This window comes from Gossypium hirsutum, chromosome D09 (assembly GCF_007990345.1).
Source record: "Gossypium hirsutum isolate 1008001.06 chromosome D09, Gossypium_hirsutum_v2.1, whole genome shotgun sequence".
In the NCBI taxonomy this organism is placed as follows: Eukaryota; Viridiplantae; Streptophyta; class Magnoliopsida; order Malvales; family Malvaceae; genus Gossypium; species Gossypium hirsutum.
Genome location: NC_053445.1, coordinates 53,499,092 through 53,527,077, shown reverse-complemented (window position 1 = coordinate 53,527,077; position 27,986 = coordinate 53,499,092). Strand labels below are relative to the sequence as shown.

Here is a 27,986-nt window from a genome sequence, read left to right as displayed (position 1 = left end):
TCGATAATAAGATGTTTAGACTCCAGGGACCATGTCGGGACTATAGGGAACGCCGGAACTCAGAATCCAAGTCTCGGATTCGAGAAAGACGCGAGGAGTCCATTTGTTGGCTTCATTTATATCTATCTTTTTGATACCTTTCCATGCTACCCTACGGCTGGTATCGGCACCGGGTCCCCTGTTTCCAAACTCGGCAATGAAAGAAGTGTCTATTCCTATGGTGCCTGTCATGGGGGCATAACCCTCTGGTTGAATGATGTCGTCGATCCTAGATTGCATTATGATGGACCTAGCAAATTGTTTCCAAGGACGCCCCAAGTACGCCTTGTTCGTATCCTTCACTGGGATGTAATCAGGGGCGCCCGAGATGGTGCAGTTTTGAAGCACAATGGCTGAGTTTGTTCCAAGATCATTCCTTCCTTGTGCAGTAACCATGCAGTTTTGGCCTGGCCCTGGCTTCCTCACGACGAGCATATAGTTGCTGATTGATTATCATCCGGGAAAAGCCAATATAGTTGCTGATGCTTTGAGCAGAAAATCTCTCTTTGCTTTGAGAGCTTTGAATACGAGATTAACATTGATGCAGAGTTAAAAGCTAGACCATTGTTTCTTCAAGAAATTTGTGAGGCTTAGAAAGTGGATAATGAATTGCAAAGAAAAAAGACTCAGTGTGCAATGGATGATAATTCTGATTTTCGGATTGATTCAGATGGATGTTTAATATTTCGTGACAGAATATGTGTTCCGAAAAATGTTGATTTAATTCAGAAAATTTTGCAAGAAGCACATGATAGTCGTTTGGCAGTTCACCCCGGTAGTGTAATAATGTACAATGATTTGAAGAAATTATATTGGTGGCTGGGTATGAAACGGGATATCTCCGAGTATGTGACAAAGTGTTTAGTGTGCCACCAAGTAAAAGCTGAACACCAAGTACCTTCAGGATTACTTCAACCTATTATGGTGCCCGAGTGGAAGTGGGATAGAATTACTATAGATTTTGTTTCTGGATTGCCATTGTCACCGAAAAAGAAAGACTCAATTTGAGTTATAGTTGATCGATTGACTAAGTCGGCTCATTTCATTCCTGTGTGAATGAGTTTTTCACTTGACAAGTTAGCTGAATTGTATATTGCTGAGATAGTTCGATTACATGGTGTGCCTATGTCTATTATATCTGATAGAGATCCACGATTTACTTCAAGGTTTTGGAAGAAATTACAAGAGGCATTGAGTACTAAATTGAATTTTAGTACGGCATTCCACCCTCAAACCGATGAACAGTCTGAAAAAGTAATTCAAATACTCGAAGATAAGTTGAGATGTTGTGTGTTGGAATTTGAAGGTAATTGGGAAAGATATTTACCTTTGGTGGAATTTGCATATAATAATAGTTATCAATCGAGCATAAAAATGACACCTTATGAAGCGTTGTATGGACGAAAGTGTCGGACTCCATTATATTGGACTGAACTTAATGAAAATCAGTTACATGGAGTTGATTTGGTAAAAGAAACCGAAGAAAAAGTGAAGATAATCCGTGATTGTTTGAAAGCTACATCGGATCGACAAAAGTCGTATGCGAATTTGAAAAGAAAAGAGATTGAGTTTCAAGTGGGTGATAAAGTATTTTTGAAAGTGTCTCCATGGAAGAAAATTCTGAGATTTGGCCATAAAGGTAAATTAAGTCCAAGATTTATTGGTCCGTATGAAGTGGTAGAAAGAATTGGTCCAGTGGCTTATCGATTGTCTTTACCATCGGAATTGGAAAGATTTCATAATGTGTTTCATGTTTCTATGTTGAGGCGATATCGATCGGACCCATCGCATGTGATTTCACCGACTAAAGTGGAAATTCGATCGGATATGACATACGAAGAAGAGCCGATTCGAATCTTAGCACGAGAAGTAAAACAGTTAAGAAACAAAGAAATTGCTTTAGTGAAAGTGTTATGGCAACGGCATGGAGTGGAAGAGGCAACATGGGAAACCGAGGAGGCTATGAGGAAACAGTATCCCAACTTATTCACTGGTAAGATTTTCGGGGACGAAAATCCCTAAGGGGGGAGAATTGTGATAGCCCGAAATAGGGCCTAATCGGAATAGTGGTTTCGTAACCACAAATTCGAAGTGAAATATTTTAATTTTATAAATTTTTATTAGTTACTGATTGATTGAAATATTGTGTGAAAATATGGATAGGAAATTTTAATGATTTAGTGCCTAATTGAATTTTTAGGACTAAATTGAGAAAAATGCAAAGTGTGTCTAATTAGTGATTAAATGACTTAATTGAATTATTGCATGAAATTGGAAGTGTTTATGTGGCAATTAGACCATAAATTAGTGATATGGACACAAAAGGGTAATTCTAGAAAAATATCTAAGTAATGGGTCAAGGGCATTTTTGTCAAAAGTGAATAAAAGACAAAATAAAGTGAAAATAAGTGTCCATCTTCTTCAAAATCAGACGTTTGCTGCCAAAAAAATTCATGTCACCATAGCTAGGGTTCTTGAACTTCCTAAGCTCAATTGTAAGTGATTTCTTGCCCCGTTTTTAATTATTTTCGTATTTTTTTGCTTATTGAAGCTTGAATTTCATGTTTCTACCATTTAATTTAAATGAAATTAAAGTTTAAAAATTGACCCATTCATGATATAATTGTAAATTGATTAGTGATGTTAGATAATGAATGTTTGAAGTGTTAATTACAAGTTTTACTAGATGAATTTTGATGAAAATGTTGAAAAAGGGCTAAATTGTGAAAGATGGTAAAGTGTGCATAAAGTTGTGATTTTGTGAAATTGAGGGCTGTTATGAGCATGAAATATGATTTAGTGAAGTTTGAAATTTAAAAATTTAGTGAATTTTATTTTTACGAGCTTAGGGACAAAAGTGGAATTTTGAAAAGTTATGGGGAAAAATGTAAATGTGCCAAAATGTTGTGTATGAATTGTATTTGAATGGAATATTGATAAAATGTATTAAATTGTGTTAATATAGATCAAGAAAGAAGAAATAGTGGAAGTGATCGGGGAAAAGAGAAAGTTATCGACTAAATTACAAAAATAGTCGTTTTGCATCCGAGGTAAGTTACGTGTAAATAACAGTTATATTTTTTATAAATTGTGAATTATATTTGATATGTGAATTAATATTGAATGTGGAAGGAAAATTGTTCATGAATTATTCAAGTGTTAAAGTGTTAAAAAATAAAGTGTTAAGTGTAAATTCCCGGTTGAACTTAGGAATAGAAGTGGATACAAGTGACATGTCACTAGAGATCAGTGTTACAGTGAGTCCCGGGTGCTGGGTGATCTAGCATGTGTTGCAGACACCTGACAGCTTGTGTGAGCAGGCCCGTGGACATTTCCAGTGTTATTGATCAGTGGTAGCTTCGGCTACATTCAGTGGTAGCTTCGGCTACATATCAGTGTGGCACTATTGTGCTAAATCTCTACGTATCTGTGTATATTCCGAGTGTTCAATGGGATTAATAATGAGTTAAAATGAATATGAAATGAAGTGTGTATGCAGGTACAAATGAAAGAATGAGCATATGTGATAAATGTTAAGTGTGAAAATGTATATGCAAGTGAATTGGTAAGATTGTGCATGTGTAAGTGATTGAAATTGCTAAGAAATATTTTGATTAGTTATATATTAAAAGTGTTAATTATTAAATGAGTACCTATTGTTTACATGTAACTTACTAAGCTATTAGTAGCTTACACCTTTCTTCTTTTCCTTTGTTTTATAGTGATTTGAACTTGATCGAATTGTGGATCGTCGAAGCTTGTATCACACTATCATAATCATCTCGGTATTATGTGCTTTTCAAAATGTTTAAACTATGGCATGTATAGAGTCTTAATCATTTTGAGCACGTTCAAATGATATGGCTAAGATTAGCTATTGAAATAGTTAGTAAAAATTATGTTTTGGGTGTTATGTATGTTAAATAGTAACTAATTCAAAGAAGCAGTTTCTTTGACAGCAGCAGTGACGTGAATGTTAAAATTTACCATAAATAGTAGAAATGGAATTAGAGAGTGAATTATATATGGAATTAAATCTTATCAAGTCTATTTTTATATGAAAGAAACGGTGTAGGCAAAGGAATTCTTTATTTTGAGATATTTGAATTTTAGTGAGACAGGGTCAGAATGGTTTTTGTAGTCCCCTGTTCTAACTTTAGAAAATCATTATAAATTGTACAGAGATAATTATAAGCTAAAATTTATATGTATAGATTCCTTAGTGAGTTTATTTTCAAAAGAAATAAATTATAACCTTATATGAATTCTGTACAATGAGATAATTGATTTTTAGTGTTAAGAGGTCAGAACTGTTAAGTAGTGAAACAGGGGAGACTTCAATGAATAAACTGCACTAATTGGTTAAACCAAAAATTCTAAAAATTTTATGGTAAGTAAGAATATGAGTCTAGTTTCAGGGAAAATTTACGGATTTAAATTTCGAGTTCTGTAACTCGAGCTATAATTAAATTAGTGACAGTCACGCAGGTGGACAGTTTTGTTGTGAACAGTGAATTTAATTTAAAAGTAAATTTTTATGCTCCGAATTGGTAAGTTAAATTGGATGACATCTCGTACTCGATTCCAGCGACAGTCTCGGGAAAGAGGTGTTACACGATATTTGGAATCCTCGAGAGAATTGAGCCCTAACGTATTGGGTTTTAATTTTTCTCGTTGAATCTAAATAATCAAATTTTCTTTAATCAAAACACATAAATAAAAGCTCATTCTCGGGAATTCAATATGTTGTGTCCTAATGCATTGGATATGACATGTTATTTTCTCGAGACGAGGATTCTTCTAAAAATAAAGGCAATATGCGGTATTTAGGAATTTTGGGAAATTGAACCCTAACTTACTGGGTTTTGATTTTTTCATTTGACCCAAATAACCAAATATCCTTCTCAACATGCATGGGTTTTAAAAGTAAAAAGATAAACTTAATTTTGGAAGATTAAAAATGTTGCGCCTTAACTCACTGGGTGTGACATTCTATTTCTTTGAAATAAGAGTATTTTATTATTCAATTTATTCAAGTTAAAAGGATCGTATTTTAAAATATTTTCAAATTTTGACATTAATACATTAAACAATCAATTCAGTACCAATTTTGGGCGTCACGAGGGTGCTAACCCTTCCTCGTACGTAACTGACTCCCGAACCCGTTTTCTCAAAATTCGCAGACCTAAAATTATTTCTAAGGTGATCCGATCACACCTCAATAAAAGATCGGTGGCGACTCCCCGTTTTCATTTTAAAAGTCGATCCCTATTTTTTCTAAATTTAAAAATGATTTCGACATCATGTCACAGTAGTCGGCCCCGATTTTTTTCATTTCAGTTTTTTCAAGGGTATTACACTTCCATACTTTGATATCGTGATACCCACTTGTAGGTGATATTTTCTTCCTGTTCAGGCCACCGCCGACTCCCTACATCACTTAATCAACTTGTTAGGTTTCCCATGCCACAATAGAGCTGTCCATGGGCCGGGCCGGGCCCGGAAAAAAATTTCGGCCCGACTCTTAGGCCCGGGCCCGGCCCGGGCCCGGCCCGGCCCGAAATATGGACCTAAAATTTTGCTCAGGCCCGGCCCGGAAAAAAGAGTAAGCCCGAGCCCGGCCCGGCCCGGCCCGATTTTTAATAAACACAAAAAAAATATTTTAAAAATAAAAAAAATAAAAAAAAATATTTTTAAAGTATTTTAAAATTAAAAAATAAAAATAAAAAATATATTTATTATATTCGGGCCGGGCCGGGCCAAAAAAGTTGAGCCCTAGCCCGGCCCATTTTTTAAACGAGCCTCGTTTTTTTGCCCAAGCCCATATTTCGGGCCTATATTTTTACCCGAACCCTCCCATATTTCGGGCGGGCCGTCGAGCCGGGCCGCCCGGCCCATGGACAGTTCTATGCCACAATTGGCCAATTTGGGTATCAGAAATGACTTGAAACTAATAAAAAAATTATTAAAAATAAAAAACATATAAAAGACACTAAAATTGTTTAAAGATAAGCTCCTTAAGTGTATTTGAGAGTTTAATTTGACGTATCAACTTACAATAGATCACCTAGGACAACAACACAACCTGCTATTGATTTCCTCGAATCTCGACACGTTTGGAAGTCAAATACCATTTCAGGCCGTGTGGACCCAAAATGAACCTTAAAACACAATATTACCATTTCAAGTTTGCTTGGACCTTAAGAAACTCAAATACCAATCAAAATACCAAATCAAAATGACTTTAATTGAGCCAAAAACACACCAAAACCAACCTATTAAGTGCCTAACCAATGTACTCTCATTGGTACCACAAGTATATATAATTATACATCAAAATAATTATCAATTCAACTCATCAATTCATTCAAGCAATACCTATCTGAAATACCTATCAAAGGTATCTCAATCATAACATTTCTTTCATACATATCATTCACATTATCATAGAAACTATACCTCATTCTCATATATTATATAAGTTGACCATTTAAACAAAAAATCATCCATAGTTTTTATATAAACCAAAACATTAACGATAATCACACAAGAGCCTATACATGCCATATAATATAAATTAAACGTTCCAAAAACTATCGAATTGAGCTGGATAGTGTGACTTGAGTGCCGATCCGATCGTCCAACCTTTCGAGAATCTATAATGACATTAAACAATACAAGTAAGCTTAATGAAGCTTAGTAAGTTCGACACATTAAACGATAAATCTTACCGAAGCAAATACAACAATTCAAACAATAATAATCAACCATGAGAATTCCCTATCATCCACAATTTCAATCGATGAATTCATCTATGTTCAGATTAATATTCAATAAATAATAAATCTTTCAAATTCATTAAACAGATTACCTTACCGAGATTTTTCATTTGAAGAATGAATTACGGATAAGAGTACATCATCAAATCAACCGAACACACCAGACATAAGCTCATAAGAGCTAATCCAACTGAAACACGCCGGATGGAAGCTCATAAGAGCTAATCCAACCGAAACACACCAGACATAGAGTATAACACGAGAGTTCACAACAAATGCTGAACATCAATTTACTCGGGTAATATACAGACATCTCCCTCCAATATCATCTCCACTCTATACCCCTAAAATGTAATGACCCAAAAATTCATGGGCATCGAAAAAATATAATATCGGGCCTCCGTCTTAGTAAATTGAGTTCGAAAATAATTATTAGAAGTAATTATGAGTTTAGTTTAGTGCTTAATTAGGTGAATTTAGTCTAATTAAGAGTAGTTAGTAAAAAGGATTAAATTACAATAAAAGTGAAAGTTTAATTATAGATTAAAATAAAATAAATGGGATTAAATAGGCAATTATGCCAATTGCCAAATTTGAGGCGGCACAAGCATAAAAATTTAATATTTTTATGTGTTAAAATATATTATTAAATTATTATTATTATTATTATATTGTGAGATAAATAAGATTAGGACAAATGTATAGTTATGAATATGACATGTGTGGTAAAAGATATTTATATTAATTATTATATATTATATTATTATAAAAAAAGTAAAAGAAAACAAATGAAATAAAAGAATAGAAAAAGAGAAGAAGAACAGAAAAGAAACAGAGAAAGAGTCGAAAACATGGGAAGAAAAAGGGAAAGAAAAGAAAGGGGGAAAATTGAGATTTTGAAGCTTGAAGTTTAATAGGTAAGCTAAATCAAGTCATTTTCTCATAAATTTGATGTTTTTGGAATCCTAGAGTGAAATACTCTTGGATTTAAGTTGAAAAATTGAAAGTTAATAGATTTTTGAGTAGGGTTTATGTTGAATAAATGATGGAATTGAGGATTTATTTGATAGAAAATTTATTTGGAATTGAATAAAGGATTGAATTGTAAACTAAACTATAAGTTTTGAATTTTAGGGATTAAATTGAGGAAAATTCGAAATTAGTGAAAAATTCTGAAAAATTAGTAGATAAATTTGAGTTTAGAAGAAATTTGAATAGAAATAGAGTGTGAATTAAATTAGAAAAGTAGATAAATCTAGTTAGGATTAAATTGGAATTAAAGTATAAAATTTGATAGAAATTTTATTTTTATTGTAAAATTTGTGCTGTAATTAATTATTTAATTATTTAATTTTCATAGCAAGTAAAGAATTCGAGGTATCAGCACAAAAAGGGGAGGAGAAGGTCGTTGAGGAATAATCGAGCAAATTCGGGTTTGTATTACTATAATTCAAATCTATTTATTATTAATTGTTATATTTTAATTAAAATGCATGGTAAGTAAAATTAGGTAAGCAATTGAAATGATAATAGTGATTTGAATTGAATCAAATCAAATTGAATGAAGGAAATATGTGAGTATTTGAAATGTATATTGATTAAAAAGTAATTAGTGATTTGAATTTGATTGAAAAATGAATTTAAAATATGAATTAAATAAAGTGAATTAATTTATGAATATGTGTGAATATGTGAATTGTGTAATGATTGAAAAGTGGTTTGAATTGAATGTGATTATTTGAAATATGTATTGGTATTAAATTGTTAATTGATTAGAAAGTGGAAAAGTGATCTTGAATTGAAAATGAAAGAGAATTGAGAATTTGAATACCCTATTAACTAGTTGGGCTAAGTCGGATATAGTTGGCATGCAATAGGATTTGGAAGAGCACGGGATTTATCGGCTTTGCCGATCAGGCACTTTATGTGTCGTATCTCAGGCACTTTATGTGTCGTATCAGGCACCTCGTGTGTCATTTCAGGCACTTATGTGTCGTATACTGATCAGGTACTATGTACCGTTTTAGGCACAATGTGCCGTATTGGCGTGTTTGGGTTGGAATCCGTGTATCCGTCAAAGTTCAAATTGTTAATAGGGTGAATAATTGAAATGAGAAAATCAAATGAATTTGATCGATTGTGGTATTGAATATGAGAAAATTAAAAATTTGTAGATTGAAATTGATATTGAAAATAAAAGGCATGAATTTAATGTTTATGTAGTGATTGAAATTGCTACATGTGATATGTGATTGAGATTGAAGATAGCTAAAAAATTGTATTGTTATTGTTAAATAATGAAAGTTTATGAATTAATTGATATTAAGAAATCGGATAGTTACATGCTTCGTAATTATAATTCTTTATTGTTATTATAATTTGAATTATGGTAATACCACTGAGTATAAAATACTCAGCGTACGGTTGTTTCCGTGCGCATGTTGAAAAGGGGTCAGAGTCTCAGTTCAGCATCCAGGACAATCCCTGTAATAGCCCGATTTTGGGCCTAGTCGGAACAGTGGTTTCGGGACCATAAATTCGACAAGGAAAAATTTTTTTCTTATATTTTTATGGTCTACGATTTCACGGAATGATTTTGTGAAAATTTCGTTCGAAAATTTCGACGTTTGGGCACTCAATTTAGTCAAAATGACTAAATTGTAAAAAGTGCAAAAGTTGAGTTCTACAAGTTAGAGGTGTCTAATTATTATGAAATTTTAAATTGGAGGTCCTTAAATGGTAATTCAACCATTGGTTATTTATGGACAAAAATAGACATGGTTAGTAAGTAAGCTATTTAAGGGCATTTTGGTAAAATAACTTAATTAATGAATAAAGACAAAATAACATGAAATAAATTATCATCTTCTTCAATTCTTTCCTCCATGGCCGTATGTAGCAAGGGAACACCATGGCTAGGGTTTTTTCATCTTCCAAGCTTCATGGTAAGTCCGTTCTAGCCCCGTTTTTCTTGTTCTTTGTATTTTTCGAATCCTGATAACTTGCTTAAGCTATTTCTACCATTAATTCGAGCTAGAATTTATGTTTGAAAAATTACCCATAGATGAAAAGTGTGAATTTTGATGTTTCATGATAGAATATGAAGCTTAGAATTATGTTAAACGATTTTTGCTAAGCGATTTTCAGCGAAAACGAGTAAAACGACTTAATCGGTAAAAATACCTAATGTTCATAAGTGCACTTTAGAGCAACAATTTGATGTTTCTGTAGAAGGGAAAAATGTTCATCATGTTATATTACATAAGAAAAATAAATAAAGTTTAATTTCCGAGCCTAGGGACAAAATCGTAATTTTGTGAAACATTAGGGGCAAAAATGTAATTTTTCCAAAATATGATTTTTGGACTGGATTGAATAATTTGAATGTAATATAAGCTAAATATGTTATTATAAGTTAAGAAAGACAAGGAATTGACTTTGATTAGTAAAAAAAAATGAGAAAAAGTGAGAAATTTCCCGATTGAACATTCGGAATAAAAATGGGTGTTTTGAATGAAGTGACAGAAATGATTACATATGTGGTATGGACTGTGTGTAGGCCACTATGTGAAAATGAAAGTAATGGTTGAAGTGATTCAAATCAAATTATTAAATTGGTTATGGAGTTGAGTGGAAAGATTGGTATTATAATGTGTTATGGAGAAATTGTAAATTATTGGGAAGTAAGAATCTTTGTGGAACTGTCGGAACGGTAAAAATTTGAGTAAGGTATCGATGAACACGTGTGTAGTACTGTGTGAAGGCTACTACGTGTATCGATAAATAATGGTCATATGTGTAGTACTAAGTGAAGGCTACAATGTGTACCGAGAAGCTTTGGTCACTTGTGTAGTACTGTGTGAAGGCTACTACGTGTATCGATAAATAATGGTCACATGTGTAGTACTAAGTGAAGGCTACTAGGTGTACCGAAAAGCTTTGATCACGTGTGTAGTACTATGTGAAGGCTACTTTGTGAACCGTAAAACTTGATCACGTGTGTAGTACTATGTGTAGGCTACTACGTGTATCAGAATGATAGGTCGCATGTGTAGTACTATGTGCAGGCTACTATGTGTACCGGATAGCTTCGATCACGTGTGTAGTACTATGTGAAGGCTACTACGTGTATCAGATAGTGATGTTCACCTGTGTAGTACTATGTGCATGCTACTATGTGAACCAGCATAATTGATTACAAAGAGTGGTTGCTGCGTGCTGAATCCACTGTGTATCTGTTATTATTCCGAAGTGTTCATCGGGAAATTGACTAAGTGTAATTGGTTAATGAATATAGGTGTGGAATTGAATTGAATATCGACTTAGAAATGGAAAAGTGAATTTTGAATTGAATTGTGATTGAAAGTGAAAAAGTGAAATTATGAAAGTGTACATTTAGCAACAAAACAGTTTAGACAGCAATAGTTGTGTGATTTTGAAAAATCACCAAAAATGGTGGAAATTGAATTAGAGACTGAATAATATATGAAATTGAAGCTGAATGAGTATATTTTCACGTAAAAGAAATAGAGCAAGAAAATGAGTTTTATATTATGAGATATTTGAATTTTAGTGAGACAGAGCTAGAATGATTTTGGAATCCACTGTTCTGACTTTTAAAAATCACTAAAAATTGTACAAAAATAATTATGGCTTTTAATTTACATTCTTGAATTCCTAATTGAGTCTATTTTCAAGAGAAACAAACGAGAACATCATTTGAATTCTGTACAAAGAGATAAACAATTTTTAGTGAAGAGGAGTTAGAGCTGTTAAGCAGTGAAACAGGGGAGAGTTTAAAGAAGAAACTGTACTAATTAGCTAAACCAAAAATTCTGAAAATTTTATGGAAAGAAGATATGTGAGTCTAGTTTCAGGAAAAATTAGCGGAACTTAATTCGGAGCTCTGTAGCTCCAGATAAAAATAATTTGGTGACTGTAACTCGATTAGACAGCTTTAAATCTAAATATAAGTGGAAAGTGAAATTATGTATAATACTATTTAAGCATGTTTTATACATAAAGGATGTGGAATGGAGAGGAGGAGGAGGACAATAAAATGTATGAAAGAATTGTGTATAATGGTCATAAGGCCGATTATAATCGGTAAATGTTAAATTGAATGGTAAATACGTATTGGTACTGAAGGAACTATTGCGGTATTGAAAAACAATTGATCAAATGTTTAAGAAATTTAGTCATGACATATATATATATATATATGTGTGTGTGATGATAATGATATATGGATGATTATATCATTGAGTTGCATTGATTAATTCGGTTTATGTGATGAAAATGTCAAGAACATTTGTCTTTGATATGTGATGATCATGGTTTAAGCTCATATGGGAAAATAAAGTTTCATAGTATGAGAGTGTGGTATTGAAATATATATGTATTGGATTGAGAAATTGATTTGAATTGTGAATGTAACAACCCGGTTTTGACTCTAATCGGATATAGTGGTTTCGGGACCACAAGTCTGAGTCAAAAAAATATTTTAATATTATTTTGTGTGTTTATTATGTGTGAATTTAATTGTGTGAAATTTTCGTGTTCTAATTTTCTCATTTGAGTGTCCGATTAAATAAAAGGATTAAATCGCTTAAAATAAAAATTTAGGGGTTAAATCTAAAAGTACCTAATTGTTGTTGTCTTTTTAAAATGGGGGATTAATGATGCAATTAGACTAAAACATAGATAGTGGGTGGCAAAGGACTAATATAACCTTATTATATATGTTTTGTTTATTAATTATTAAAGGTTAAATAAGTAAATTAATAAATAATGTATAGTATAATAAAACAAAACATAAAACAAGCCATTATCATCTCTTTTGTTGGCCGAATGTTGCAAAGAAAGAAAACATCCATGGCATTTAGGGTTTCGGCACTTTACTAGCTTGATTAAGGTATGAAATTGTTTCGGTTTTTGATAATTTTTACGTTTTTGAGATCGATGCTTTGAATACTTCAAAACCCATGTATTAATTTTGTGAATTGTTGATGATTTTGAAATGTGCCATTGATGAATGTTTGAGTTTTGTCATGTTAGTTGATGAAATATGAAATATATGTGTTAGATTAACATGTTTTGTCTTTAAATTTTTAGTGAATTTGTGTAATTAGAGTTAAATTGTGAAAATAAATTTTTGAAGGACTAAAATATGAAATAAATGCAATGTGTGGACATGTATGAGAACCATGAATATTCGGCTCTTGTGTGGTATGGGCAAATTTTGTGTATTTTGTGTTTTGTGCAAAAAGGACTAAATTGCAAAAAGTGCAAAATGTTAGGGGCAAAATGGTAATTTTCCCATTTATGTATTTTTGAACTTAATTGAATGTTTTGATGAATAAAAAAAGTTAAATTTGATTATGTTTAGATCAAGAAACGAAGAAAACGAATTTGGATCGGGGAAAAACGAAAGTAATCGAATAGTCGATCGTGTCCGCTGATATCCGAGGTAAGTCTATTAGCAATTAAAATTTATTATGTTAATATTTATTCATGTATACTAATTGTATTTGGAGTTGAGCTATAATTAAAAGTATATTGATTGAGTAAATTTTTAAGTATGGATGATATTTATATATATAGAATGTTCGAATATAAAAGTATAATCTTGTATAGATTTATGGGTTGAAATAAAGGTAAGAAATGTATGAGAGTATAGTTGATATTCGAATAAGCATGTATATATAAAAGTTATTGAAATTAGTTAAAGTATGAATATTGCATAGGTATAAATTCTTGATTTTAATTAAAGAATTGTATAATATATATGTGTATAAACTCATGGATTTATTTGAAGTTATGTAACCCATAATTGTAAGAGAAGTTTTTAATAGATATGTACATGTGAATTATAATTTATATATATATGCTATATTTGAATAAGCATGCTTACATATATGTATATGTTCTTATAATGAATTTTAAGCATGAGTGTTATATATATACATATGCATAAATTAAGTTCGAATATGTATATATATATAAATATAAATGTACATCTATTATATATTTGATGAGCTAAAAATTTAAAAGTATATGTATTGAAATTAGGTATGGAATTATATATTGATATACATGGTTGATTGTATATATATATAGGTTTAAGATTTGCATTGAATTAAAAGTATAAATTTTAAATGCTTGCATGATTCAAACATGGACTACCAATTTTCTTGAGATAGAGTTGAGATTGTGAATTATATATAAATGTTATGAATGTATGTTGTTATTAAGAAATATACGAGAAATCATCCTTGTATCTGTGAAATTGAGATTTTCAGGCTAAGCGCCTAGCAGGCTACGTGCCGGTGATTTGAATCGGGTTATAAACCTAGCAGGCTATGTGCCGGTGATTTGAATCGGGTTATAAACCTAGCAGGCTACGTGCCGGTGATTTGAATCGGGTTATAAACCTAGCAGGCTACGTGCCGGTGATTTGAATCAGGTTATAAACCTAGCAGGCTACGTGCCGGTGATCTGAATCAAGCTATAAGTCTAGCAGTCTATGTGCCGTTGAATCTGTTTTAATTAAGTGATTGTATACATTGAATATATATATGTATATGATTTGGTTATTTATATAGGATTAATATATGAACATCTGTTGCTATGTTTTTGAAGAGCATTTAAAAGCTCGAATCTTTGTGTCTGGTAAGTATATATATATCTATGCGTTCGGCATATGTGAACTAAAGTATATATACATATATGTGTGCATTCGGCACGTGTGGCCGATAAGTATATTTGGAATATATATATGCAATTAATGATGATGTATATAACTTAAATTTTTTTATGTATATAATGATAATACAAGTGATCGTTAATATGTATTTTGATATGCTATGAACTTACTGAGTTTTAGAAGCTTACTTTGATTGTTTTTGTTTATTTGTTTATAGATTATGGAGACGCGTTACGAGTTCGGGGATCGTCAGCTTAGTCTATCACACTATCGACCGTTCTTGGTATTTTGTATATTTTGAACTCGAACCTATGGCATGTATAGTCTAATTAATATGTTTAAATTATTTTTTGATATGTAAATATGAGCCATGCGAAAATGGCTTGTCTCTTTTCGTTTTTGAATTTGGTATTAAAGAATATGTTTTAATAGTCTAATTCTTATGCTTAATTTCGGTTTAGTTAAAAATGGCTTGATCATTATGTTTAAACTTAGTTTTTTTATATATTCTAGGTTGAATGTTCAATGTGATTGATTTAAATGATTCAACTATGGCATAGGTCTATTTATATAAATGATAATTAGTATGATTGATAGCTTGATTATATTTCTTGATTGGTTGTGTTTGCTCGGTAATGCCTTGTAATTCTAATACAGCAACGTATACGGGTTAGGGGTGTTACAGTGAACATGAAAGATTGCGAATTGAATAAAATGGAAATGGAGCTTTGAATTACATGAGTAAGTATCAGGTCTCGTAGGCCCTACTTGTTATGAATATAATATTTTGAGGATATGTTGTAAAGAATTATAAAAGCATGTTAAAAATTTGAAGAGTTTAAATTTGAATGAAATTTTGTAACTCGGTTTAATACGTTTACATGTGTAAGTGTTCTAGTAATGCCTCTTGCCCTATTCCAGAGTTGAATACGGGTAAGGGGTGTTACAATCCCGACTCCTGCATAGAGTTTTCAGTGATGTTTTCTTCCTTAAATGAAAGTGGCATGTACATAAGAATTATAATAGTTATTTTGGTATGTTATATAGTTTTGTTGTAAAGTAAGATATTATGTGTTTTGATGATTATATTAGTAAAATGGTAGAAGTCATTTATGGCATTGGTATCGAATTGAAATTACTTGATTAGTTTTATGAGTTAATTAGAAATGATAGTAGGATTTTTATTAATTAAGTTGTTACGTCAATATGTCAAGTAAGATAAGTATATAAATGCCTTGATTGAAATACTAGAATTGGGTTGGTTATGTTTTGAAATTTTGCAGGGGGTTTTATGTAAAAATAAGCAGAAATGCTATCGAAATTTTTATAAAAGAAAAAAAAATGAATGGAATCAATTAGTGAAATTTATATGTATTTATGAATTATTTTAATATGTTGGTTTTTTATTTAAGAATTATTTGTAAATTGTTTGACATGTCCGGTAATGCCTCGTAACCTTGTTCTGGCGACAGTTTGGGGTTAGGGGGTGTTACATAAAACACACAAAATCACGATTGTACTCTATCCCGCATTCAATCCAAACCGAGCATCAAATTTAATATTATATCTCAAACTACCATTAATTATCAACAATTAAAAATAAATATATAAGTTGTACCATGTTAATCTACTCAACAATTCATATTAATGTTAAATGCTAACCGTACATACTAACAAAGCTAAATTGCAGAAATGTCAAAGTATATGTGCATTTTGGTAATTTTCTATTCTTCTCGATTTTTCACTCGATCTTGATCTAAATTAATAATTTCATTCAATTTACTACTATAGATTAGTAAAAAAAATTATTTTATGCAATTTAGTCATTTTTGACATTTTTACAAAATTGTCCCTAACATTTTATTTTTATTCAATTTAGTCCCTGAGCCTAAAACATGTAGATTAACCATTTTTACCCAAATTTGATCTTAGACGAGTGTTTATAGCTCCCAATACAGCCCATATTTATAAAATTTTCACATCAAATCCTTATATTTTATTATTTTAACAATTTAGTCCCTAATCGGGAAATTCCTCAAATTCATTTAACAAAATACTTTTAAATACTAAACAACACCTCAAATTTATCATTTAATATCTAAATTCATAATATTCATCAATGGAAAAATTCAATACCTTTAACAATTTCAAAATCGAATGTACGAGCTAGCTAGACCTAGTTTCAACGATCTCAAAAACATAAAAATTAAGAGAAATGGGTGAAAATAGCTTACCAAGCACCCCAAAATAAATTGGCCGAATGGTTTTCCTTCACCCACCATAGCCATTCGGTTAAAGAAATTAAAGAAGGAAAAGGATGATAATTTTAGGTTAAGTTATTTTAGTTTATATTAATTAATTACTATTATAACCTTTAAAATTTACAAGATTTACCATGCAACCTTCCTATGAATATCCACTCACATTAAATATGGCATAATTACCATCCAAGTCCAAGAATTTACCTTTCCATATATATTAGATCCATTTAAGTAATAGCATTCAACTTTTGCACATTTTTCAATTTAGACCTTTATACCTAATTATCCTTTTAAACATTAAAATTTCTTAATGAAACTTTAATACAACCTTAATAACACTCCGTAAATATTTATAAAAATGTTTATGACTCGATATATAGAAACGAGGTACCGATACCTCATTTTCTAAAACCACTTGACTTTAGGGTCTTACAACTTCAACTTAATTTATCATTTATATAACATAAATTACCAAATCGAAAACCTTTTTAAAACTTTATTTGACTCGTAAATATTAAATAATAATATTTACAAACTTAATCATCAGATTTGTGGCCCCAAAACCACTATTTTCGATACCATTGAAAAACGAGTTGTTACATCTTGTCTATGTATGAATCTTACGATAGTGCTATCACTTTGTTCATTCGATCCATTATGATTCAAATGCCCAGAACAAAATAAGCTTCTCCCAAGTCCTTCACCCTAAACTGTTGGGTTAACCATAGTTTAAACGATAACAATATCCCTACATCATTCTCAACTATTAGAATTTCACCCGACATATAGAACGAGAATGACCACCTTTTCATCCCCTAAATATTTATAAACACAATGTTTTTCTATGTTTTGCTCAAATTCAACAATCTTGACCGCTTGATCAAATCTATGATTTCATGAGCGGGATGCTTGCTTAAGTCCATATATAAAAAATATATATAAAAAAGAAGATTGATTTTTTTATAATATATTTGTTTTTATTAATTTTTAATATTATATTAGTAATTGTTACTTAATAAACTATTTTTTATTAAATCTTGTAATTAAGTTTGATAATAATAATTTTATTAAATCTATTTAAAGTAAACTGTCTACATTAGGGAAACAACATTATCAATCCAAATAATCCTTAAAAAATTATATTAAATTAAGTTCAATAATATTTGAAAGTTGACTTAATTTTTGGGTTTTGCAAACATCATTAATAAGTGAATGGAAACAACAATCGGGAAACCAAAGAATTCAACATATATATAGAGATAGATAAAAGATTAAAAAAACTGTTTAATTAATTAGTAAACAATGACATAATTAGAACAATGATATGATAATAAGCATACTAATGGCGTTGGTATTGATAATAAGCTGCTTAGACTCCAGAGACCATGTCGGGACTATAGGGAACGCCGGAACTTGGAATCCAAGTCTCAGATTCGAGAAAGACGCGAGGAGTCCATTTGTTGGCTTCATTTATATCTATCTTTTTGATACCTTTCCATGCTACCCTACGGCTGGTATCGGCACCGGGTCCCCTGTTTCCAAACTCGGCAATGAAAGAAGTGTCTATTCCTATGGTGCCTGTCATGGGGGCATAACCCTCTGGTTGAATGATGTCGTCGATCCTAGATTGCATTATGATGGACCTAGCGAATTGTTTCCAAGGACGCCCCAAGTATGCCTTGTTCGTATCCTTCACTGGGATGTAATCAGGGGCGCCCGAGATGGTGCAGTTTTGAAGCACAATTGCTGAGTTTGTTCCAAGATCATTCCTTCCTTGTGCAGTAACCATGCAGTTTTGTCCTGGCCCTGGCTTCCTCACGACGAGCATACAGTTCTGGAAAATGCTCGCCGCATCCCCGAAGATGAAATCTACCGTTCCGGTGATGAGACAGTTGCTATATAACTGTCTCTCTCTGTGAGCGTAGAGAGTGTCTTGGTACCCAGTGAAATGGCAGTTGAACATGATGACCCTATCAGCAGTGGCCCTAAAGGCCACTGCTTGATGACCTTCGGGTCCTGCTGAGTTATCGAATCCAATGTCCTTGGCCATGAAACCAGCCCCATCCGCAGCTAAAATATTTCACAAACATACATACATATATACTAGTTAGCCACCACACTTCACCACCAAAACTTATATATGTATATAATACTACTTACCAACAGTTGCAGTGCGATATGTTTTAACCGGTGGATTCTTAGCGACACTAATGTCATTTGTGATAATGGTCTTGGTTGGGCCATCACCAATGAATACAACATTAGTCATCTGCTTGGTCACGTTGATTTGCTCCTTGTAAGTACCAGCCTTAATGTGAATAACAAATCGATCGGGACTTTTCACGGGGACTTCAGCCAATGCCTTGTTAATAGTATCATATTTCCCGCTACCATCTTTAGCAACCACAACGTTAGGTTTCAAATCCATTGGTTTTGCTTGAAGGAGTTTTCGGTCAGCTTGACTAATCCACTCAGGCATATCCTCAGCCGACAAAAGCTTACGATTGACCCCCGTGGTGTCGATGTTGCCGACGTTTGGAATGTTAAGTTCCTTCACGATGGTGGATAACCCATTAAGCATGGCTAAAGCATTGCTAGTAATCTCCATGCTAGTCTTCAAGATTGATTGCATCTTCTGCGATGATTCGTTACTTGATTCCGCGAATGAGTCTATACATGTTTGTTGACTCGTGAATGCACCGCTTAGCCAGGTCTTCAGTTCCAAAAGGTATTTTCCGATCTTGCTCATGTCGTATTCCCCTAGCATGTCGAATGACTTTTGAAAGTCATCAATGGCTAAGTCCAACACCTCTTGGCAGACACCAAGTGCCGCTTTGTTGTTCTCATCCTTGATCAACTCTTGGACCGTCACTGAATGGGCTAACACGTTCTTTATCTCGACTAGCCCGGATTGGAAACCTGTCCTTATCAGCTCCTTAACGTCGCTAGAATTTGACGACGCCAAGCTTTTCTGGCACGTCTCTTTATAATTCGTGGGTTGACATAGGGCTTGCACGGCTTTGTTCGAACTCGATATCTCTTCACCATCGCTCTTATTTTTTATGTGCGTAACACCCACCACCACGGCTACCACCAAGGCCACCAAGAACACCGCACAAATACCAATAATAGCATTATTCGCCATTTTTAAACAACTTTTTTTTTGTTTCAAAAAAAGTATCTTCTTCTCTCTTTCTTTCCCCCTGAAGAAAAGAAAAGAAAGCAAGAAAGAAGAAAACCTTATTTGAAGTTGTGGGGCTTCTTATTGTTTATCACTTATGGCCCCTTGAGCAGAAGCTTGAATAATATGCTATTGAAGTTCCATATTTATATTAAAAAATGAATTAGTTAAAACCGAAAAAAATGGCCATATTTAGTTTAAAATGTTTCATGGTGGAGAGTGCCCTGCGGGAATTTGTTTAAATTTTATGGATATTAATGGCTCTATAAAACTATGGTGTTTTAATCTTCTATTTCTTATTCTTCTAAAATCTCGGGCTTTGAAATTGTTCAAAAAAAAGGCTAATGTTAAGATGTAGTTGATATACTTTTTTTATTTATATATGTTTGAGTAAAATATTTTTGAAATAAATTGATATTGTAAGTATCGAAATAATTAATATATAAATTTAATTTAAATGCTAAATTGTAAATTAAATATTACTTTTTTAAATCTTTTGTGTTTTAGGATTTTTCTTTGACACTTATAAATTAAAGCTTTGTGGATTAAATGGTAACTAATGTTGTTCGAAACATTTGTAAGATATCATATCATAAATAATATAATATAATAATGTATATATTTATTCTCAAATTTATATTTAATTAAATTATTATTATTTAAAATGATTTAAAAATAATTTTAAAAAATAATATTATAAAATGCATTATTATTTATTTTTATTTAATATGTTTAAAATTTGACTATTAATATGGATTCTTTATTGTTAAAGCAAACCTGTGCATGAGTAGAAATTGAAATAATAATTATTATAATCATAATATTATGATGTAAAATAATGCGGTACACTAATATTAAACATATATTTAATTCAAATCATATTATTAAATAAGTTTGTTGCCTCCTTCAAGGCGGTAGATGTGGTGATGTCTAAAGGGGCTAGAGATTGCGCAATTGGGTTGCACGTATTCACACAACTACTTTTAATGGTGCAGGACATTTTGTTATCAGATCAACGTTAAATAATGTAATTGAATTTTTGGTCGAGGCTTAAACTCGTAACTAAAAAAACTTTACTGTCTCCTTTGGCTATATACTCCTATTCAATTTCCTCTTCGTAATTTCAACCAATTCCTTGCCTGCAGTTATATTATCTCATTCTCCACCCATCACCTCAGCTATTTCAACGTAACCTTATTCCCATCTAAATAGCCCAACGCTAGTGTCCGATCCATCTTGAAATTGGACTTGCCAACACTTACTTTCCTTGCCCCAGTTATTTACTCCCACTTCAATTTTACACCTATGTTATCAGTACTAAGCAACGTCACCCCTTTCATGTCACCTTCAATATTTGACTTTCTACCATCACCACCCCATAATTCAACATTTTCACTCACATCCGACAAAACTTGCTTGTCAATAGTAATTTTTTCCAATTTCCCGCCGTTAGCATTAATTGTCTCTAGCCATCTTCTCTCGTGAGCACCTGTTCAACTCCATCTTTTTCCAATTGCTTGAAATTTTCAGCCGTAACTGTAACTTCCCTAGACCCAAACCAGGCATTATAATTGGATCTTGAAAGTTACATTGGCCACCGAAATGGCCTAGTAGAACAGTTCAGTTCTCGTAACTTTTATTTTTCTGATTTTTAGAAAATTTAGGTAGTAGTCATATATTTATCAAAAACATAAGATTTTACATTGAGTTAAACTTAAAAGTCCAAATTTAATATGTGTTGTGACATTTTTGGGTAAACTTAGTTGATTTTTGTTTAGGTGAAACCATCATTTTTTACTCTAAACCATATTTTATATGATGTTAAGAAGATTAATTTGGTTTGTTCAATTTAATGAAATTGAATGCATGCAAAAATCCAAACTTAAAAAGAACACATGCCATAACCCAAAATTAAAAAATATTATAGTCCCAAAAACCATAATAAAATAAATTTAAATTTAAATTGTTTCATCAAATATGTGGGAGAATGCCTCTATTCGGCCCAAACAGATAGTCTTGTCCGAATGAGAAACGAAAGCTCTTCCTGACAACGCGAATGTCTTGACGTTCCGACGAGTAGAGTGTTGGGAAATGTGCCCATATTGTGGTGAACATGTAATTATTTTCTATTTATTTGAATGATGAATAAATAAATAAAGTTAATTTCACATCTCACTATTATGTCTTTTATATTTTGCATGCATAACTGATCTACCATAATTTGGTGTAGCATATCAAACTAGTTTTCGTATTTGAAGAGTTTGAATACAAGCACTTTCGTTACGTTTTAGTTAAGTTTTCTTAGTTTTATTTGCATTTAATAAAATGTGCAAATTGAGTCTTTTATTAGCCTTATGGGTTGAATAAGGCCTAAAGGAGAGCTAACGCACTTGGTGAGTGTGTAGGAGACTTTTAGAAGGCATACTAAACTGATACTGGTCACTATGTTGCAACATGCGATGCTTGATGTCGCAACATAATGAGCAGAATGAAGAAAGTTCAAGACTACCATCAATTTCGCGACACAGACTGAGGATGTCGAGGCACAGACTAAAGATAGTTGCAAAGGAGTATACTGGTTGCTATGTCGCGACACAGTTCCTGGTGTGTCACGACATCGACTCTGTGATGAAATCAAAACACAAAGTAAGAGCATTTTGGTCTGCACAATCAAACTTTCAAGTTTAGAAACGTCGGCTAACCTAAGGTTAAGGACGATGGCCACCTGAAAGCTATAAATAGACTCATTTGTCACTTGTTATGGACATCAATCCTTTAGCCTAAGTTCTCTTTGTAAAATTCAGTTTAAATTTCTTTCGTTATTAGGTTTTAGATTTCTTTTAGTTGTTCTTGTTGATTTCAAGAAATATGAATTGTGGAAGCATTCAAACATTGGGGATTCACAATTAACATAAATACAACCAGACTCTTTCATTTACTTTATCTTGTCGTTTTAATTAGCATGTTTTCTCTTTATATTTATTTTATATTGTCTATGAAAGCTATGAGGAACTAGTCCCTGTATGGGGGATTAGCGAGTGGATGTACGATCTATATAACTATTTTGTAGGATTACTCAAGGGATCAACTATTTGGAAAAGGAAGAACATAAAACAAAACCTAGGTTTGACAACCCCGAAAAGTCATCTAAGTGGGAATTAATCCAAAATTGGCACTTCCCATTCGTGAACACCTTTACCCCAAACTAGTTTGAACTGTGAGGTCAGAAGATAAGTAGTTCTTGCTGACTTGTTATGTTAGTGGAAGATCAGAAGATCCTGCTAGGGTAGTGACTAGTTGATTGACAAGGAACCCGAAGTGACAGTTGATGAGGATTACTAAAGCGAGCTAATCACCCATAATCAAGATTTAATTTACTCTACTCTTCTATCTATTTAGTTTTATTTCATTTATGTTATTTGATTTTATTATTATTAAAAACCTTTAAAAACCCTTTTTATATACTTTCGTAGTATAATTTATTTAAAGTACTAATTAGATCTTTTAATGTTTAGGTTAGAATTAATCTAACACTTGCTTCCCCTAGGTACGATCCTCGGAGTACTCACCTACTTCTTTGTAAAAACTATATTACAACTCGACCTATACACTTATGGATACCATCTCGTAATTATCCATTTTATTGCAGTATTCACACGCTGGGCGTTAGTACGTCCGAAGGCGGTCAAGTTGTTGGAGCCATTGTTGGGGAGGTAACGTCACTAGATTGATTTTGATTTTTTTCATTTTAAAAGAATAATTAGGAAATTTGTGGTTTATAGTTACAACTTTCAAATTATTTTGTTAATTAAAATTTTTAACATTTCTTTATTCTTAGGAATCCTAGGCACAAAATAATCAGTCAGCACAAAGTCACGAATGATTTCTATTATATGTGGTCTGACGAAGACTTTGATTATGATCAAAATACTTATGAAGAAGGATTGTATGAAGATCTTTCCAAAGATAATAACAACCACAATGATATACCATCAAAAAGGTACCATGATGTGCTAAGTCCGGAGTTGAGCAAAGAAGAGAATGAAATTATAGACGCTTGTGAAGAAGTAGAAATCCTAGGCTATTAGTCATCTCAGCAGACAAAATAGTATCCAGACGAGTTAAACGCCACTGCAGAAGGGGAAGATATAGAGCTAGTGGGGAAAATGGCTAGCAAGCCAAAGAATTAGACCATCATGAAACTCATTGTCCTAAAACCCTTTGATTCTACCAATAAAGTTGAAATATAATAGTAGCATAATGCAGATCAACCAATAGAAACATTGGTAATTAAGGTCGAGCTAGTAGAAGAGTGTCTGTTGATACATGAATTTTCAAGGAAAAATAGAAAAAAAATTAATAGACATAGTTGATAAACTTAAATTGATTAGCCATTGCATACCTTTAGACCTTAACCATGAACCTTGGAGATTTGAAGGCCTAGGAATTTTTCGGATGTTGAACAAAATTGGAAAAATATATATAGATAGAACCTATGCTCATATAGCCAGACTCAATCAAGTTGGGCAGTTAATAAGTATAGATGAGCGATAAGCATCATGGAGTGCACTGACATTGCAAGAGACATGTCGTCAACGAATAAAGCAATATAGTAAACCAAAAATAGAATAACTTAAAAATTTGTAGATCTGAGATTTAGGAAGTTTAGTACAAATTCACTTGCTAATTCATTCAGCAACACCCGTGCCAACCATTACCTTAAGTATATCTGAAAAGCTACTTTGGAGCAATGACACAAGCAGAGACATGATAAGTGACAAGTTTAAACCATACTTTGCACCCTTATTACGAGGCAAAAATGCTAAGTGCAGGCTACGGTGGTTGTGTAATCATGTGGCATTGCAAATCATCAATCTTTGTGACCTATAGAAAGAGTTGTCGGTCATTAAAGCAAGCTGAAAAGGTAAATTCAGAGAAAGAAACAATCCAAGATAGATAGAATGACATGATGGGTGTTGGACTAATACAGATAGAAATGAACTACAAGGAGCCCATCAATGCATCTTAACTAAGCTGAAAGACGAGTCCTACAAAAAATCCTAACATTTTCTATTCATTGATCATTATTAATTGTACTAATTGTTTGTCAGTGTCTTAGTCTTGGATTCACCTGATATCGACTCACCAAACCTACTGCAAAATAGATATTTGGTTGCATGCACAACATAGCATACATGAGACTTCCTATTGCTGAAGCATAATGAATCTTTCTGATGTTCTCATTTTCTTCCAGTGTCTTAGGACAATCCTCCAAAGAAAGGTGAATTCTCGATATTAGAAGATTGATTACCCTTCTTCGAATCACTTATAACATAGTGCTACAATATCTTGTCTATGTATGAATCTTGCGATAGTGCTATCACTTTGTTCTTTCGAATACCCAGAACAGAATTAGCTTCTCTCAGGTCCTTCATATTAAATTGTTGGGTTAACCATAGTTTAAACGATGACAATATCCCTACATCATTCTCAACTAGTAGAATTTCACCCGACATGTAGAAAGAGAAAGACCACCTTTCATCCCCTAAATGTTTATAAACACAATGTTCTTCTCTGTTCTGCTCAAATTCAAAAATCTTTACCGCTTGATCAAATCTTTGATTCCACGAGTGGGATGCTTGCTTAAGTCCATATAAAAAATAAATAAAAAATAAGATTGATTTTTTATAATATAATTGTTTTTATTAATTTTTAATATTATATTAGTAATTATTATAAATAAACTAATTTTTATTAAATCTTGTAATTAAGTTTGATAATAATAATTTTATTAAATCTATTTAAAGAATGTATCTACATTAGGGAAACAACATTATCAATCCAAATAATCCTTAAAAAAATTATATTAAATTAAGTTCAATAATATTTAAACGTTGACTTAATTTTTGGGTTTTGCAAGCATCATTAATAAGTGAATGGAAACAACAATTGGGAAACCAAAGAATTCAACATATATACATAGATAGATAAAAGATAAAAAAAACTGTTTAATTAATTAGTAAAAAACGACATAATTAGAACAATGATATGATAATAAGCAAACTAATGGCGTTGGTATTGATAATAAGCTGCTTAGACTCCAGAGACCATGTCGGGACTATAGGGAACGCTGGAACTCGGAATCCAAGTCTCGGATTCGAGAAAGATGCGAGGAGTCCATTTGTTAGCTTCATTTATATCTATCTTTTTGATACCTTTCCATGCTACCCTACGGCTGGTATCGGCACCGGGTCCCCTGTTTCCAAACTCGGCAATGAAAGAAGTGTCTATTCCTATGGTGCCTGTCATGGGGGCATAACCCTCTGGTTGAATGATGTCGTCGATCCTAGATTGCATTATGATGGACCTAGCGAATTGTTTCCAAGGACGCCCCAAGTACGCCTTGTTCTTATCCTTCACTGGGATGTAATCAGGGGCCCCCGAGATGGTGCAGTTTTGAAGCACAATGGCTGAGTTTGTTCCAAGATCATTCCTTCCTTGTGCAGTAACCATGCAGTTTTGGCCTGGCCCTGGCTTCCTCACGATGAGCATACAGTTTTGGAAAATGCTCGCCGCATCCCCGAAGATGAAATCCACCGTTCCGGTGATGAGACAGTTGCTATATAACTGTCTCTCTCTGTGAGCGTAAAGAGTGTCTTGGTACCCAGTGAAATGGCAGTTGAACATGATGACCCTATCAGCAGTGGCCCTAAAGGCAACTGCTTGATGACCTTCGGGTCCTGCTGAGTTATCGAATCCAATGTCCTTGGCCATGAAACCAGCCCCACCCACACCTAAAATATTTCACAAACATGCATACATATATGCTAGTTAGCCACCTTACCTCACCACCAAAACTTATATATGTATATAATACTACTTACCAACAGTTGCAGTGCGGTATGTTCTAACCGGTGGATTCTTAGCGACGCTAATGTCATTTGTGATGATTGTCTTGGTTGGTCCATCACCAATGAATACAACATTAGTCATCTGCTTAGTCACGTTGATTTGTTCCTTGTAAGTACCAGCCTTAATGTGAATAACAAATCGATTGGGACTTTTCACGGGGACTTCAGCCAAGGCCTTGTTAATAGTATCATATTTCCCGCTACCATCTTTAGCAACCACAACGTTAGGCTTCAAATCCATTGGTTTTGCTTGAAGGAGTTTTCGGTCAGCTTGACTAATCCACTCAAGCATATCCTCAGCCGACAAAAGCTTACGATTGACCCCTGTGGTGTCGATGTTGCCGACATTTGGAATGTTAAGTTCATTCACGATGGTGGATAACCCATTAAGCATCGCTAAAGCATTGCTAGTAATCTCCATGCTAGTCTTCAAGATTGATTGCATCTTCTGCGATGATTCGTTACTTGATTCCGCGAATGAGTCTATACATGTCTGTTGACTCGTGAATGCACCGCTTAGCCAGGTCTTCAGTTCCAAAAGGTATTTTCCGATCTTGCTCATGTCGTATTCCCCTAGCATGTCGAATGACTTTTGAAAGTCATCAATGGCTAAGTCCAACACCTCTTGGCAGACACCAAGTGCCGCTTTGTTGTTCTCATCCTTGATCAACTCTTGGACCGTCACTGAATGGGCTAACACGTTCTTTATCTCGACTAGCCCGGCTTGGAAACCTGTCCTTATCAGCTCCTTAACGTCGCTAGAATTTGACGACGCCAAGCTTTTCTGGCACGTCTCTTTATAATTCGTGGGTTGACATAGGGCTTGCACAGCTTTGTTCGAACTTGATATCTCTTCACCATCGCTCTTGTTTTTTATGTGCGTAACACCCACCACCACGGCTACCACCAAGGCCACCAGGAACACCGCACAAATACCAATAATAGCAGTATTCGCCATTTTTAAACAACTTTTTTTGTTTTAAAAAAAAGTTTCTTCTTCTCTCTTTCTTTCCCCTGAAGAAAAGAAAGCAAGAAAGAAGAAAACCTTTTTTGAAGTTCTGGAGTTGCTTATTGCTTATCACTTATGGCCCCTTGAGCAGAAGCTTGAAT

General features: G+C 33.0%; 2 protein-coding genes and 1 long non-coding RNA gene across 5 annotated transcripts; 1 reads left to right on the top strand and 2 right to left on the bottom strand.

The window, feature by feature from the left end:
- Window positions 1-3: 3 nt before the first annotated feature.
- On the bottom strand, window positions 4-27,980 carry LOC107926402 (pectinesterase). Of its 3 annotated transcripts, none has more exons than XM_041101433.1 (3): window positions 26,850-27,980; window positions 26,476-26,759; window positions 4-432 (listed from the first exon to the last, which is right to left on the bottom strand). In XM_041101433.1, the coding sequence occupies exons 1-3, from the start codon at window positions 27,832-27,834 to the stop codon at window positions 16-18; spliced, it is 1,686 nt and encodes a 561-aa protein (XP_040957367.1). In that variant the 5' UTR covers window positions 27,835-27,980; the 3' UTR covers window positions 4-15. The 3 variants fall into 3 exon arrangements, with proteins under 3 accessions (XP_040957367.1, XP_040957366.1, XP_016712739.2); XM_041101432.1 differs by having other exon boundaries at window positions 4-446; window positions 26,490-26,759; XM_016857250.2 differs by lacking the exon at window positions 4-432 and having other exon boundaries at window positions 25,954-26,759.
- LOC121221055 (uncharacterized) lies at window positions 7,648-13,634 on the top strand. The gene is made up of 3 exons (XR_005918344.1): window positions 7,648-7,735; window positions 8,179-8,251; window positions 13,207-13,634. It is a non-coding gene; the product is annotated as an uncharacterized lncRNA (long non-coding RNA).
- Window positions 18,056-20,082, bottom strand: LOC107926401 (pectinesterase). The gene is made up of 2 exons (XM_016857249.2): window positions 18,945-20,082; window positions 18,056-18,854 (listed from the first exon to the last, which is right to left on the bottom strand). Exons 1-2 carry the CDS (start codon window positions 19,927-19,929, stop codon window positions 18,154-18,156), a joined length of 1,686 nt encoding a protein of 561 aa, XP_016712738.2. The 5' UTR covers window positions 19,930-20,082; the 3' UTR covers window positions 18,056-18,153.
- Window positions 27,981-27,986: the final 6 nt, after the last annotated feature.

Excerpts from the sequence above, each read along its gene's own strand:
- LOC107926401 (XM_016857249.2), bottom strand. The coding sequence starts at position 19,929 with ATGGCGAATAATGCTATTATTGGTATTTGTGCGGTGTTCTTGGTGGCC. Across the intron at positions 18,855-18,944 it reads ATATCGCACTGCAACTGTTG|CTGCGGATGGGGCTGGTTTC; the intron begins GTAAGTAGTATT and ends GAAATATTTTAG.
- LOC107926402 (XM_041101433.1), bottom strand. The coding sequence starts at position 27,834 with ATGGCGAATACTGCTATTATTGGTATTTGTGCGGTGTTCCTGGTGGCC. Across the intron at positions 26,760-26,849 it reads ATACCGCACTGCAACTGTTG|GTGTGGGTGGGGCTGGTTTC; the intron begins GTAAGTAGTATT and ends GAAATATTTTAG. Across the intron at positions 433-26,475 it reads GGCCAGGCCAAAACTGCATG|GTTACTGCACAAGGAAGGAA; the intron begins GTTACTGCACAA and ends CAAAACTGCATG.